Below are 13656 nucleotides of genomic sequence, written 5' to 3'. Positions count from 1 at the left end.
GAGGTGATGACTCCTCGCAGTTGGTCAAAAGTAACACCTTGGGGAGGACTTTGAGAAATGGGTTATCAACACAAATATTTAGTAAAGTAAATAGATTCAATCATGAACTTGGCTTTGGAAAAGTAACCACAATCAGTAGACATGGAAAGATTGTTGTATTTAACTCAGCCGTAAATGGTGAGTTTTAAAGCTGTTTTCAGTCATGCTCGCACTAACAGAATTTTCTTACAAGTTTGCTAAACGTTGTAGAATAGTTAGAAATATTCCTTTTATCTTTAACTATAACAAAGCCAAACTTGACATTTGTGTGTTCAACATACATAAATTTTCTTGGTTCATTTTTGGTTTTTGTTTGTTTATTTTATCCTTTTTCCTCCCCCCCCCTCTGTCTACTATGTAGAGAAGCTGCAGGCAGTTTTGCAAATTTCCAAGCCGCAAATGGAGGTCTATAATGACAGTACTAACCTGGCATGCCGCAATGGACATCTCCAGTCAGGTGGGTTTGGTTTTACCAGCACCTATTGAGGGGATGTCTCTCAGTTTCTGCTGTATTACAGGGAAAAATAATGCAATGCTGTGTTCGGGTCCCACTAACTTTAAAGAAAAATTGTTTATATTTCTGGTTTTAAAAGCTTTGTATAAAATACATCCCATCCTTTCCATGGCTTTGACAACACTGTTTTATTTTGTAGTATTCAGTTCTCTTACAATGACTGTCTTAGAATTCAAAACTATTTACTAAAACAACATTTTTGAAAATATTTCTCATGTTATATTTTTCAAGGAATTAATTTAAACCTGTTTTAGGAAGTGTCAACGTTGGATATGTGGGTTATATATTGTGCCTACATAGATAGTTCTTCCTTTATGATATTGTGAGAGTGAATGTGCATTTGCAGTAAGCTACTTTAAATTTCAGGGTTTTTTACACTGAGAAAGTGATACACAGTTAAAACCGGGGGGGACCACAACAGCTCTTGTGTTTTGTCAAAGAACGTTGTTTAAATCCTTTCCCAGGAGACTCAACCAGGTATACTAAAGTAGCAGAAGTAAACTTGCTTCTCCATACAGAAAGAGTAAAGCTACTGTGAGGTTTGTGAATTGCCTTCGGTGAGTGTTTTAAGCCAGCAGTAAGCTCTTGTCATAACTGTGATTTCAACTGGTAATTCATACAGTAGACTACAATGAGGTTAAATAAAATAGAGAGCTAACAAGCATCGGAATTCATAAGGCTTGTCTAACTGAGTCAAGAGCAGTATTCAGTTTTTAAAGTAAGAAAACTGAAACTTAGTGTATACCACATGCTTTTCTTCTGTTTGGTTTTTGTTGTTATCTTTTTTTTTTTTTTTTAGATCTGTTTCTAGTTCTGAAGTCATCTTACTGTTTGGTTTTATTCTTTCCAAGGTATAAGAAGTTAAAGTACTGTGTCAAGTTAGGCACCTTTACATTACTGTATGTGTGGTATTTTTGTTTAACTGCATTTGTGAAAAAAGTGTAGTTAAAATGGCTCGTCGGTGTAAGTTCTTAGGTACATGGACGTTGACAACTCTCTACCTTAAATGATCCAGAACAACTCTTGTCTTTTTAGCAGGCTGGCTAGAGACTGAATGAACAAGTGCATACATAGACACACAAAAGTTGATAACATATTCTATTTAATATGAACAGCTTTTTCTTTAAACTCTTTTTGTAATATTTTATTGTACCTTTGTCTCAATGTGTCTCAGAATTGGATACTGCAGGAGAAGGTTAGACTGAACTTTCACTCTTAAAACTGTTATTTTACTTAATATGTTAGTAACAAAGCATAGAATATTCATAGGCATCTGCTGGAAATGAAGAAATATTTTGCCAGTTCTTGGGCAGGCATTTGTATTCACAGAAGTTACTGTAGCAGAAGGTGGTCACTGTTGGTAAACTTATGGAAAGTGATATGAGTCAATTTACCCACTTGGAGTCATACTCCAGGTGAGTTAGAGAAGACGAACCACTTTTTTGCAAAACTGTGAAGGAAACGGCAGTGAAATGACTGCAAAGAGCCATGGCCTTCTGGGAGTGCATTTTTCTGAGAGTCTTCTCACTTTCTGAAAAGGAGTGTGGGCTAACAGAGGTCATGTACCAAACTCCACGGGATCTGAGGAGGGACAGAAGGGCTCAAGAGCAGGTCATAAAAAAAAAATTAGGTACCAGACGTCTACTGATCACTGATTTCAAGAGGCTTGTTCCATTTCCATTTGCCAAAGGTAGACTTTAGATTTATAACTTGTGGAAGTCAGATCATTACCTAAAGTACTGAACTTTTCACGCAGCTGTGGGTCCCTGACAGTACCACGAAAGTCTGCCTATTAACAGTTGTCTGAATTTCTTAATTGGCTGGTACCTGTGCTGTTGTGCTTGCTTTTTGTGTCTCTCTTTTTGGGGTGTGGGAGGAGGGAACCTTGCTTGTAAGAACATGCTGCTACTACACTTTTTTCTTAAAAGTAATATATTGATTGTGCTTCAATGTGCTAATCATCTTGGTGTTGTTCTTCCTTTATACATGGAAAATGGTATTTTCACACAGGTAGCTTCAATAATTCAAAACCACAAACTAGATGACAAATTCTTAGGAAGCTGTACAAAATCAGTTTACAGGCTACTTCAGATAAGAGAACTGCTGTTATTGAGAAACAGTAGAGGTACTTCAGAGGTACTGAGCAGCAGGGCACTGGCGTAGACTTAGTTTTCTGTCTACATAAAGTATTACCTGTGCTGTTGCCTAAAAAATGAGCTTTTTAAAAGTCCAGGATTTTATGAAGTGTGAAACATGGTCATTCTTAGTTTTAATATCAAGGAAGTGCCTTTTTGCCAGTTCTTTGGTCTAAAATTGCTTTGCTTTCTTTCATTTGCCTTTACAGGCCAAAGTCTTTACAGATGTTGATTTTAAATGGGCTTGGAAAGGAGATTGTGCCAGTCTTGTCAAAGGCAGAGTTTGAGTTTTATGGACTGACTCATTTACTGGGCATACAGTACTGATAGTATTACAGTAATCCCAGTGTACCATTTTACATTTAACATGTAAATCTCAGCAGGATGTATGATCAGAGAATGCATTAAGTTTCTCTTATGTACTACAACATGAACACTGTGCAGCTAGCTAGTATTTTACCTCAGTTTTCACATGAAGGATTTGCTGGCTAGTCTTTAATAGTAGACATATATTGGCAATGTTTATCCAAGTGCAAAAGTTCTACTAATACTGAATTTTTAAGGAGTTTCCCAAGTAGAAGAAAAAGTAGCAATAAAGTAATTTTTAATACTATAATTTGGCAATGGCAGATCTGACTGGTAAGACTCTGTCAGTTCAAAAAGAAGAATAGCTGTCTTTCTGACCTGGGCAGCTGTACTACATTTTAAAATATGGAACATGTCCTTCTTAGTTGCTGAAGCTTTCTGTTAGGTAGCTTTTATTACTTGACTCTACCTATTTGAAAAATCTGAATAGAATATTTGAAATAATTGCTGTTTTGAGGGCTATTGTGAATGCTAATCCTGATGATCAGTCTTGCAATTGCTGCAAGTTTAAAACAGTTAAAGATTATTTTTTTTTTTAATAATTACTTACATAAAGTCACAGACAATTCTAGACTGGAGAAGTTTTTTTTCCCAGTGTGAGGTCCACAGACCATGTACAATAACTCCGCTTAGTCACTTTACATTGGTTATCAATAGGGATATGTAAAGAATTTCTGAGGAATATTTGCTGATGATATTTAAGGTGTCACAACTAAAGGCTGGAAATTGTTCTGCAATACTGGAATTGCTGTTGCTAATTTTAATTAAAACTTTCTCTTGGATGCTTAAAAGGTTATAGACTAGTAGAAACTTCTTTATTAAGATCTGCTTTAATCTAGTTTAAATGCACAAAAGAAAATATAATTGGTTCACTTTTTAGAAATATAAAGCATGTTGTTATATTTTTTAAATAAATGAGTTACAGCTGCATGTTTTTCAGATTGGTTTTGTGTTTCCAGGCACTTAGTATAATCAAGCTTCTTTTAAAATTGCTCAAACATATCCATACTTTATTTTATCTTTAAAACCAGTTTAATATAATAAATATATTATGTAATTTTAACATTTCTCTTTGGAAGGGAGTCTGAAATTGGCACCTGTGTCTGCAGCTTAACAAAATTTAACCAATAGAAAACCCCAGACAAAATTTTGTTACTTGCTTGTTTGTAATTTGTTTGTGTTGTGTATATATTTGGATGGCAGATTAAAATCGCAGGGATGCTTTCAGGACCAGACAGCTATTATGTCTGTGTAATCCAGTGGTGTTAACTTGGAGCTTTAAAGTAAATTCTGTCCAGAATTAGAGAGTAACATCAAACTGATCAAGCCCCTATTACTGTCCTGTAAGTATATATGAAATACACAACTGAACTACTGAGTGTTTCAAATACGCTTGAAAAAATACCATGGTGTCTCTTTGCCATTAGAACTTACTTAAACAAAACAGTGAAACATTTGGCAAAAGGCTGCTGGAGATATTGTGAAAGTTTTAAGGTCACTTGCTCTGTATTTTCAGTCTTTCAGTAGGCGACAAATACAAATGGGTAAGGAATGTGTTTTGGGGCTTTTGCATTTGTTACAGCAAAATATATATCTTGCATAATGAAACAGTGAGAGCTATCTGACAGGTGACGTGCACTTAAACACTTCACACTTTAGAAACAGGGAAACTTTTGATAAACAGTAATTCTGAAAAATTTGATCACATTTTTATTTGTTGGTTCAATGACAATTTGTATATAAAATGAAGTTTCCCTCTGGAGTTGATACTGAACAAACAATTATGTTCCAGAGCTGTTCATCGGCGCTTCTTTGTGTGCTACCCATCAGGACTGACCACAAAACATATGTAAACTTAGTAGTCTTCAGTCCTGGAGGTACAGCTACAGTAAATCATAATTTGTGTTTAAACCTTTCTCTTTTCCCCTCTTTCTCCCCTTGTATTTCCTACTTCCTGAAATACTCTTTACATGTGCAGTTTTATGATCCTCAAAATTGCAGTGTCTGTGTATTATTCTCAATAGGAGGGCGTAGTTCTGGGAAAGTGTGATAACTGAGCAACTGGTTGGGGTGAAGGAGATGGAGAAAAACTACTTCGGCTTTTTGAAGCCTTCCCATGTTGACTTTAAGCCAGCTGTGCAAATGAGGTTGAGGAAAAAAAAGACACAACAAAACTGAGTGCCACTTTTTGATTAAATTGGGCCAGTCAAAGTTTTGAGTAGCTAGATGTTTTAATAGATTCATATGCTGCTTTTTGAACTTTAAAGTTACTGAGTATGACTAAAGAGTTTTTGACTTGGAAATTCCTGTGTAGGAATGACTAAGTAAATTTAACCAGCTCTGGAGCTGTGTGTGATTTAATCAGTAGCCAGTTTTGGTGGTTTTTCTTGTTTTGTTTTGGGTGGTTTTTTGTTTTCTTTTTTCAAGAAATATCTTACAGGTAAATATACTTAATTCTATGCTTCAAGTTCCCTTGTTTTTTGCATATTGATATATTTGCATTGTTTACAATGACCCCTGTAGAATTTCTTTAACTCTAAAAAGGAGTAGATTTGTGATGGAACAAAGGCTTTAGAAACCTTCTAGCCAGGTAGTTAAGGATACCTGCAGGCTGTGTAGAGATTTGCTCCTGGTAGTATGTTTAAAGAGGCTGAGAACATGGTAGTAGTTAATTGATCCTTCCATGATACTGTTTCACTAAAGTATTCTATGAATTTTTTAAGCACAGCATTAAAAATTACGACCCTTTTTACTTAAAGCATTTTTCACTGAATTGCAATGTTATGTTAAAAATACTTCAGTCATTAATTTCCTTAAAAATCAGAGGTTTTTGGCCTGTTCCTTAAAACAGATCAAATTGAGTTGCAGATTTCTAAAAACTTTGTGAAGAAACTTGTAGCTGAAATCCATCTTGAGCTTCCTTACCTCTGAAACCATATTTCTCTTATCTAATCAAAAGGTTCCTCAGTCCTTTAAAAAGGATATAAAATAAGACAGTATTTACAGTTTTCATTGCAGACAACAGTACTGTACTAGACAGTTTCCAGTAGTGTATTCCCACTACAAAAAGTCTCCCATCTAATGCTGTTCTCTAATCCTTAACCAACCTGACCAACCTGCCTGCTTGCTGTAGGATGTTCTAATCTTAGTCTCTGATTTGATGTTTTACACTTGCTGTTTCTGTGCTAAAAAACTTCTTTTTATCTTGTATCCCATATGGAGAATGTAGAAATCAAGTGCTATTTTGTTTAGACCAAAATGGCCTCTTGTAGTGTGATGGCTTGGGGCCAATATTTTAAGTTTTTCTCTGTCACCTGAACTGAGACTTCACTGCTTCATCCTTGAGGTGAATTAGTAGTGTGAATAGAACGTTTGGTGGTGTTTAAATCAATGGTATAATATATTTTAAGACTTAATTTTAAATGTAGGAAGGTAAGCTGCTTCAGAGCTGTCCATTTAGAATTTACTTACCCATTGAGTGAAAGAAAGTTGTAAGAAAAAACACCTGACAGTTGCTTGCAGGTATAACTATTTTAGTATTCCCAATTTAAAATGCCTTGGTGACGCCTCTGTGTGGAAGGTCTGGATAGTGTTAGCTGGAATCCAAAGTAAGAAGCCTGCTAACACCACTTAAGGAATGAATGCTCTGAATCTAAATGCTTGAAATTTGGGGATGATTATAATGATAATTTTAGGAGTTCTTTGGAAAGAAGGCGGCAGAACACAAGCCAGAAGACTTTGCATTGTAAGGCATAGATGGCGTTCATCTCTCAATAAAAGGACTCAGTTATCTCTGGCTTTTCTAAGATGGCTAACTAGTGTTCATTTTGAGAGCTCCTAAAATTTCAAATCTTAACTTTAGGTGAAAGCAGCAGTTAATATCCCCCTAAAAGTACTAAATCTCTTTAGAAATGTGCGTTATTCTTCTATAAAACTGTATTACATGTTTCAATAATTCTGTCTTCAAGTTAGAGTTGACGGTAAAAATATGACTGCAGCAAATGTTCTTATTACATTGGTTTTCTTTATAGAAAGTGGAGCAGTTCCAAAAAAGAAGGATCCCTTAACACACACAAGTAATTCGCTTCCTCGTTCAAAAACTGTTGCAAAAACCGGATCCACAGGCCTTTCAGGTCACCATAGAACGCCCAGCTACAGTGGGATATCATCATCATCTGTGTCTAGACCAGCACCCAATTCTGCAGCTTCAACTCACAAGGTATGGTGAGGATAAACACAGGAGTATACTACTGAAAAATGAATGTAAGTTCCAGAATGAACAGTGGATTTAATGCCTTTATTGCAGTGTCGTAGCAGCAGAAAGTTTTGAAAAAAACCTGAAACCCCTACATTTTTTGGCCAAGCCTCTTGAGCTAGGTTGTAGAATGGATTTCAGAAACTGGGGGACATTGAGTGGGTGCATGGGCAAATGGATTTTAAATTTAATGACAGTAATAAATAATACTTGTTTTCAAAATTGCATGGGAAATAGAGTGAAGGCTATCTAGGGGGAAAATAAATAGCAGTATGTAAAGATAGTGGGGAAAAAACATCTTATTCCAGAACTACAGATTTTTCCCTCTGTGAGTTCCTACTCTTCTAAAGCATTCATGCATGCACAGGTTGTATTGAAAAGCAAGTTATGGTTAGGTTGTGACTGAAACAGAAAAATATGTCCTATCCTAAGAATACAGAAAAATACAGCGTTTCGGTTGACCCATCTTTTTCCCTTCCATCCTTATCACCCTCCCACCCCCATTCCTCCTACAGTAAAGTAAAATAAAGAGCAGAATGGACTGAACATAAAAGTGGTTAAAATGTTATTGCTACTACAATATGAAGGCTTTTAAGTGACCTGTTATTAAAATATGCCAGCAGTAGAAATTCTTGCTCATAGTATGGAGGATCTGAAGTTGTTTGTAATGCTTATTTCTAGAATATGCTGAGGGACAATACTGTAGTTAAATATAATGAATTATCAAACAAAAAAACCCCAAACCAAAGACTCCTCACCACTGGAGCCTAAGGTGTTCTACCCATGGCTGAATGTGATAATATGATTTGTAGCAAAATACAGCATCAGAATATCTGGTATTTGTTAATGTATTATGTTCTACTGGAGCGAAAGAAATGTAGAAGTTGTTTTGTTAACACTGTGCTTTTAAAGTATTGATCTGGTTTTTTTGTTTGGTTTTTTCCTTCCCCCTCTCCAGGCTGCTCCTAAAAACAGCAGAACAAATAAACCTTCTACTCCTACCCCTGCTCCTCGAAAAAAGAAAGACATGAAGATATTTAGAAATGTGGACAGTAATCTTGCTAATCTTATCCTAAATGAAGTTGTTGATAGGTAAGTCTGAAGAAAATTAGGCTTTTCAATGCAGAAAATCAGTTTTTCATTCAGTACAGTCTTGGTCCACTTGGAATGAAATTAGTGCCTCTAGTTTGTCAAGAGGTTTTGGGAGGATTGTTTTGGGTGTATTTTTTTTGTTGTTACTTTGGCAAAAGATGAAACATTCAATTCAGAAATACTTCTCTTTTTAAATGCTTAGCAATGTAAGTTGTAGGTTTTCTTAGAAGAGTTCTGTATAAATAGTCAAGCGCATTAAATTAGTCAGCTGCAGCTGAAAAAGAGTATCTCATTGTTAGACTAATTAGTATTCCATTTCTTTGTTAGTGGGCCAGCTGTCAAATTTGATGATATCGCAGGGCAGGAATTGGCTAAACAAGCTTTGCAAGAAATTGTTATCCTTCCTTCTCTTAGACCTGAGGTAAGCAACTGGGTGTTGTTATCAATCTGTGACAGGATGAAAGAAATGTGTTGTGCTTCACACATGAAGTGGTGATTCTTGAATCCTGTCTTTACTGATCATGATTGCTATCAGTAGCTGGGTGGTGATAGCCATCTTGGAAAAGGAGAATGTAGGATTGATGTGTTAAAATACTATCATAAAATTCCTTGTCTTCTGGTTAGTCAATGTTGGTGAAAGGGACTGAGGAAAGAGCTTAAAAAGAAAACAAAACTCCAAGCCAAAACCAAACCAGCAAACCACAACCCCCTAAAAAAACCCAACAAAACTGCACAAAACAAACAAACAAACAAGAACAAACAGAGAAAAATCCTCACAGTTTGTGAGGCTGAGTGTTCCAGATAGCTATAACTCTGTGTCCAGCCCTATATGGCCATGTAAAGGACAAAGACCCGAATTGGAAGACTGAAACAGATGAGATTTGTATAAGCAAATTAGGTCATGGCACTATCAGATTGGAAAAATGTTATATTGTTACTGTGGTCATCCTCTCTGTGAGCATGTTGGTTAGACACTCTGAATAGTTTATTCTAGCAGGAGAGGATGCAAGGAAGTATAGTGAACAAGCAAGTACGCTGAAGTACATAACATTTGAGGGCAGATTTCCTCTTTATCTGGCAGTGTGGAAATTGGTCATTTAGGCTTTTATTGATCATAGGTGGTACCTCAACTGCTGTTACTGCCTAGATTCAGGCCTACTATACTACTGGAGTTTTCTAAGTTACTTAAAAAAAATCAAATTGGTCATTTTCTAGAGCAGGGCTTGCTAAAAGTGGCATGACTTCTGCAGAAATTGTGTGTGGTCATTTTCTGTGGTGCTCTGGTGAGGCCCCACCTGCAGTACTGTGTCCAGCTCTGGGATCCCCAGCAGAGTAAGGACGTTGGCCTGTTGGAGTGAGTCCAGAGGAGGAACACCAAGATGATCAGAGGGATGGAGCACCTCTCCTATGAGGAAAGGCTGAGAGAATAGGTATTATTAAGCTTGGAGAGAGGGGGCTCTAGGGTAACCTTATTACATCATTTCAGTACCCGAAGGAGACCTACAAGAAAACTGGAGGGGAGCTGTTTAAAAGGGCAGGTAGTGACAGGACAAGGGGGAATGGCTTCAAGCTAAGAGTAGGCTTAGATTTGGATATTAAGAAGAAATTTTTCACTGTGGGCGTGGTGAGGTGCTGGAACATGTTGCACAGAGAAATTGTGGATGCTCCATCCCTGGAAGCATTCAAGCCAGGTTGGAAGGGGCAGCCTGGTCTATTGAGAGGTGTCTGCCCATAGCAGGAGAGTTGGAAGTAGATGATCTTTAGGTCCCTTCCAACCCAAACCACTCTATGAGTCTATGATTATTGAAGCAAAATTGCTGTTTATACTTTTTGTTTGCTTCTGGGTCTCATTTGTCACATTGACAGGTGACTGGAGTTGCTCTGGTTTTCCTCTTTCCCTTAATGCAGCTTCTGGTTTTGAAGCATCACAGGAAAGAAACCCTAAACCTGACATAGCATCACAGAAATATTAAGCTTAAGGAAAACTTTGGCAATAAACGTGCATGCTCTGATGTTGTTATGCAGAAGGAAAATGTCATTGTACCATCTCTGTTATTAAAGTGCTATAGTATGTTAAGTTTGTTGTTTGGTAACACTGATAAATGAGTTGGGTGGGTAGGACTTTGAGATGTGAGGCTGGGAGTAGTTATGGCTCTTTTCCAGTAACAGGTGGTATTTTCAATAAGGTTGTCTTTGTATTACTATAACTGGCCTGACCTTGGTGTAGGTTGAGATGTAATAGGGGCAGAGAATCCTGTGAATTTTTAAACTTTCCTTGGAAGAAGAGAGGTTGGTTTTATTCCTTGTAAATGAACATAGTAGATGTAGCAAGTATAGGGGGATATTTAGTAAATTAACCCTAGTTAAGTTTTAACTTTAATGAGTTTTGAACTCAAATTCATGTTTAACAAGCCAATTAATGGTATTTTTGTAGGAGAGCAAGAGTTGAGGTGCATAAACAGAAAATACAGGCTGCAGTCATTTCAGCAGTAAGATGCTAGTGGAATGGTAGCAATTAGTTCAGACCATGATTAGTCGGTTAGCAAAACCTGAAAAGCTTAATGTGTCTTGGTGATAAATGGCAGTTGCAGCTGAACTGTGTAGGTGATGATCAAGGTGAGGAAGTTACAGATTTGGTCTGGGCTATGTGAACTTCCAAAGAATGATTTCAAACAAAAGGAATCAGACAGAAAATGCACACGGTGGTATGCAGCATGGAAAGCAGAAACACTGGAGCGTTCACTTAGTGAATAGCCGGGTAACCACTTTTAGTGATCAGAGTCAAGCACAAACAAAATGCTGTGGATGATGAAATAACAGAGAAAATGCATGTTAGTCATGGTAGAAATACAACACTGGTAATGGAGCTATTTGTTTTTGTGGATATTGTGGAAAGAAATGCCTCCTGACAGAGCTATTTAGACATGGGATGTATATACGAGAGATTCCCTACTTTTCCTTTTACTTGTTTGGTGGAATTATTAGAACCTGGAAGGGACGGGTGAGCGTGAGACCAGAAAAGGAACTCTGAAACTTTTGAGGAAAGGGGTAAAGACAAAGTACTGGAGAAGACAGGCAACAATAATAACTAAAAGATATGTACTCTATGAGAATTTTTACACTTGCTTGCTGTGCTGATACGTGATTGGTGCTATTTTATAGTGTAGGAAAGATGAAGCCAGTGCAAAGTGAGAGGGAGGAGATGACTATCAGTAGCACATAGAGGGAGTAGGTGGTTGTTAAGTAATATTCTAAATAGTTTCGTTGAAAGCTTGTCTTCTCAAGTTTCATTTAATAAAAAAAAGAAAGATGAAGGAGTTCTTCCATATGGAGTTTGTAGGAACATTGCTTTAGCTCTCCTACTACACACCTGTATTACCTCCTTTGTAAATGGAATTGATGCTTTAAACTTGATAGGCTAGTCTGTCTTGTGGACAGTGTTTTAAACTACTTTCACAGTGCATCCATGCACAGAACAATCGTAATGTAATTTAACTGTTGTGTGGGAAACAATAGTGGCGTGCATTAGGTCAAGTTAGTAACAGAGAGCATAGCTCTCTGGAAACCTGTACTGTTGTGGCACTGCTACTGTTAAAAGCACTGCACCAATGAACCATTCCTCAGTCTTAGACCATTTTCTTACAAAGGCAAAGCCACATTTTATTTAAGTCTTTGAAGATAACTTACAATGATGTACTTTTCAGTTGTTTACAGGTCTAAGAGCTCCTGCACGTGGTTTATTGCTGTTTGGCCCACCAGGAAATGGGAAGACAATGTTGGTGAGAAAATTACTTCATGCATGAGTTGGTGGGCTTAAAATGTAACCAGGAAGGGTGGCTTTTAGTTTGGCTCGTGTGGTAATAAACTGTATATTCTTGAGTATGTATTATGGTGTCATTTTATAGACAAAAATGCAAAATTGTTCTTAACAGTGAATTTTATGGAGAAATACATTTTGAAAATGGGGAGGGAGCACGGTAGCAAGAAAGGGGATTGTCTCACGCACTGATATGCAAAGAGTGTAAGGGCTGTTGAACTGTCTGGCTGCAGCTTGTTTTCTCAGCCTGATGTACTAGATTTGGGGAACTGGAGTGAAATGGCTGTGCATCAGCCAGGGAGCATTGAGTGTCCTGATGCAGCTGAGCTGGGCACATTGTCCTGCATCACATGGCATGGCTGCAGCTGCATACTCTCTTTGCTGGCACTGAAGCTGGATCAGCTCTGAAGTGCAGGAGTGTGAATGTTGAGGAACCCACTTAGGCTCCTCTGTTGTGTTTTGCATGCTGGAACATAACTGCTGATCACTAAAATTAAACTGTATAACCAGACAATCATAATTACTTGAATATGGTGAAACTGTTGAAGAAGGTAGTCTGAATGAGCATTCTGACTGAACTGATTGTATTTCAGGAAAGCTGGTTTTTGTATAGATAGGATAAGGAGGAAAAAAAACCACCTTAACTTTTAATGTGATTTGATCCAACTGCTGCCTTAAATTACCACCCGAGTGGTAAAGTTGATTCAAATGTCTACTCAGGATAAATTGAAAAGTGTTGGGGACTTGTATTCTTTAGTAAGCAAGTTGTACTTGGCTATGGAATAAATGTAATTAGAGAAGTCTAAGGGGGTCTGGAAACTTCTCTAGTGGTTTGCCTGCTTATCTGTTCTTATTTGTAAGTGGCCTGTACAGAAGTTTTCTGTACCATTTACAAGCTGTTCTCTTTGAAAAAATAGGGTTTTTCAAAACCATCAATCAGGCCATGAATGCTTGCTACAGAAGAAGAGAACTATCTTCATTGTGATGTTTCAAAAAGTACTTTTTTTTTTCCCTCCTCCTAGGCCAAGGCAGTTGCTGCAGAATCAAATGCTACTTTCTTTAATATAAGTGCAGCAAGCCTTACTTCAAAATACGTAAGTAGCAACTGTAAATTATACTGATCTGAAAACACACATGCTGTAATTTGGGCTTGAGAAAGCTAGACATGTCTGAGTCCTTGGTGACCTGTTAGCCTGTAGTGAGCATAGTTTTTAAAAAGTGACTTGTGATATAAAAAATTTCAGTTTGTGCTTGTGATAAATTAATGTCAAAGGTTTTTGCACTTTAGGATGACCCTGACTGTCCTGTAGATGAGTGTTTGCAGGGTATTTTTTCTTTAAAAAGTAAATTAAGTGGGTCCCAGCTCCCTTTAACTCTCTTAATTTAGGCACCAAAATTTCTTGACAGTTAGCTGAATTGTGATCATAAGTTAAGTTGT

The 13656-nt window shown here is 37.1% G+C and overlaps 1 protein-coding gene across 1 annotated transcript in view; it reads left to right on the top strand.

The window, feature by feature from the left end:
- Positions 1 to 13656, top strand: part of SPAST (spastin) — a 39507-nt gene that overhangs the window by 11089 nt on the left and 14762 nt on the right. The window contains 6 exon segments of the mRNA XM_018085266.2: positions 401 to 496; positions 7086 to 7273; positions 8268 to 8401; positions 8729 to 8822; positions 12106 to 12180; positions 13241 to 13312. Of these exon segments, the coding sequence (XP_017940755.2) occupies positions 401 to 496; positions 7086 to 7273; positions 8268 to 8401; positions 8729 to 8822; positions 12106 to 12180; positions 13241 to 13312 (659 nt within the window).

This window comes from Manacus vitellinus, unplaced genomic scaffold (genome assembly GCF_001715985.3).
Source record: "Manacus vitellinus isolate BGI_N305 unplaced genomic scaffold, ASM171598v3 scaffold_8_pilon, whole genome shotgun sequence".
In the NCBI taxonomy this organism is placed as follows: domain Eukaryota; kingdom Metazoa; phylum Chordata; class Aves; order Passeriformes; family Pipridae; genus Manacus; species Manacus vitellinus.
This window is presented reverse-complemented; position numbering and strand designations above follow the sequence as displayed.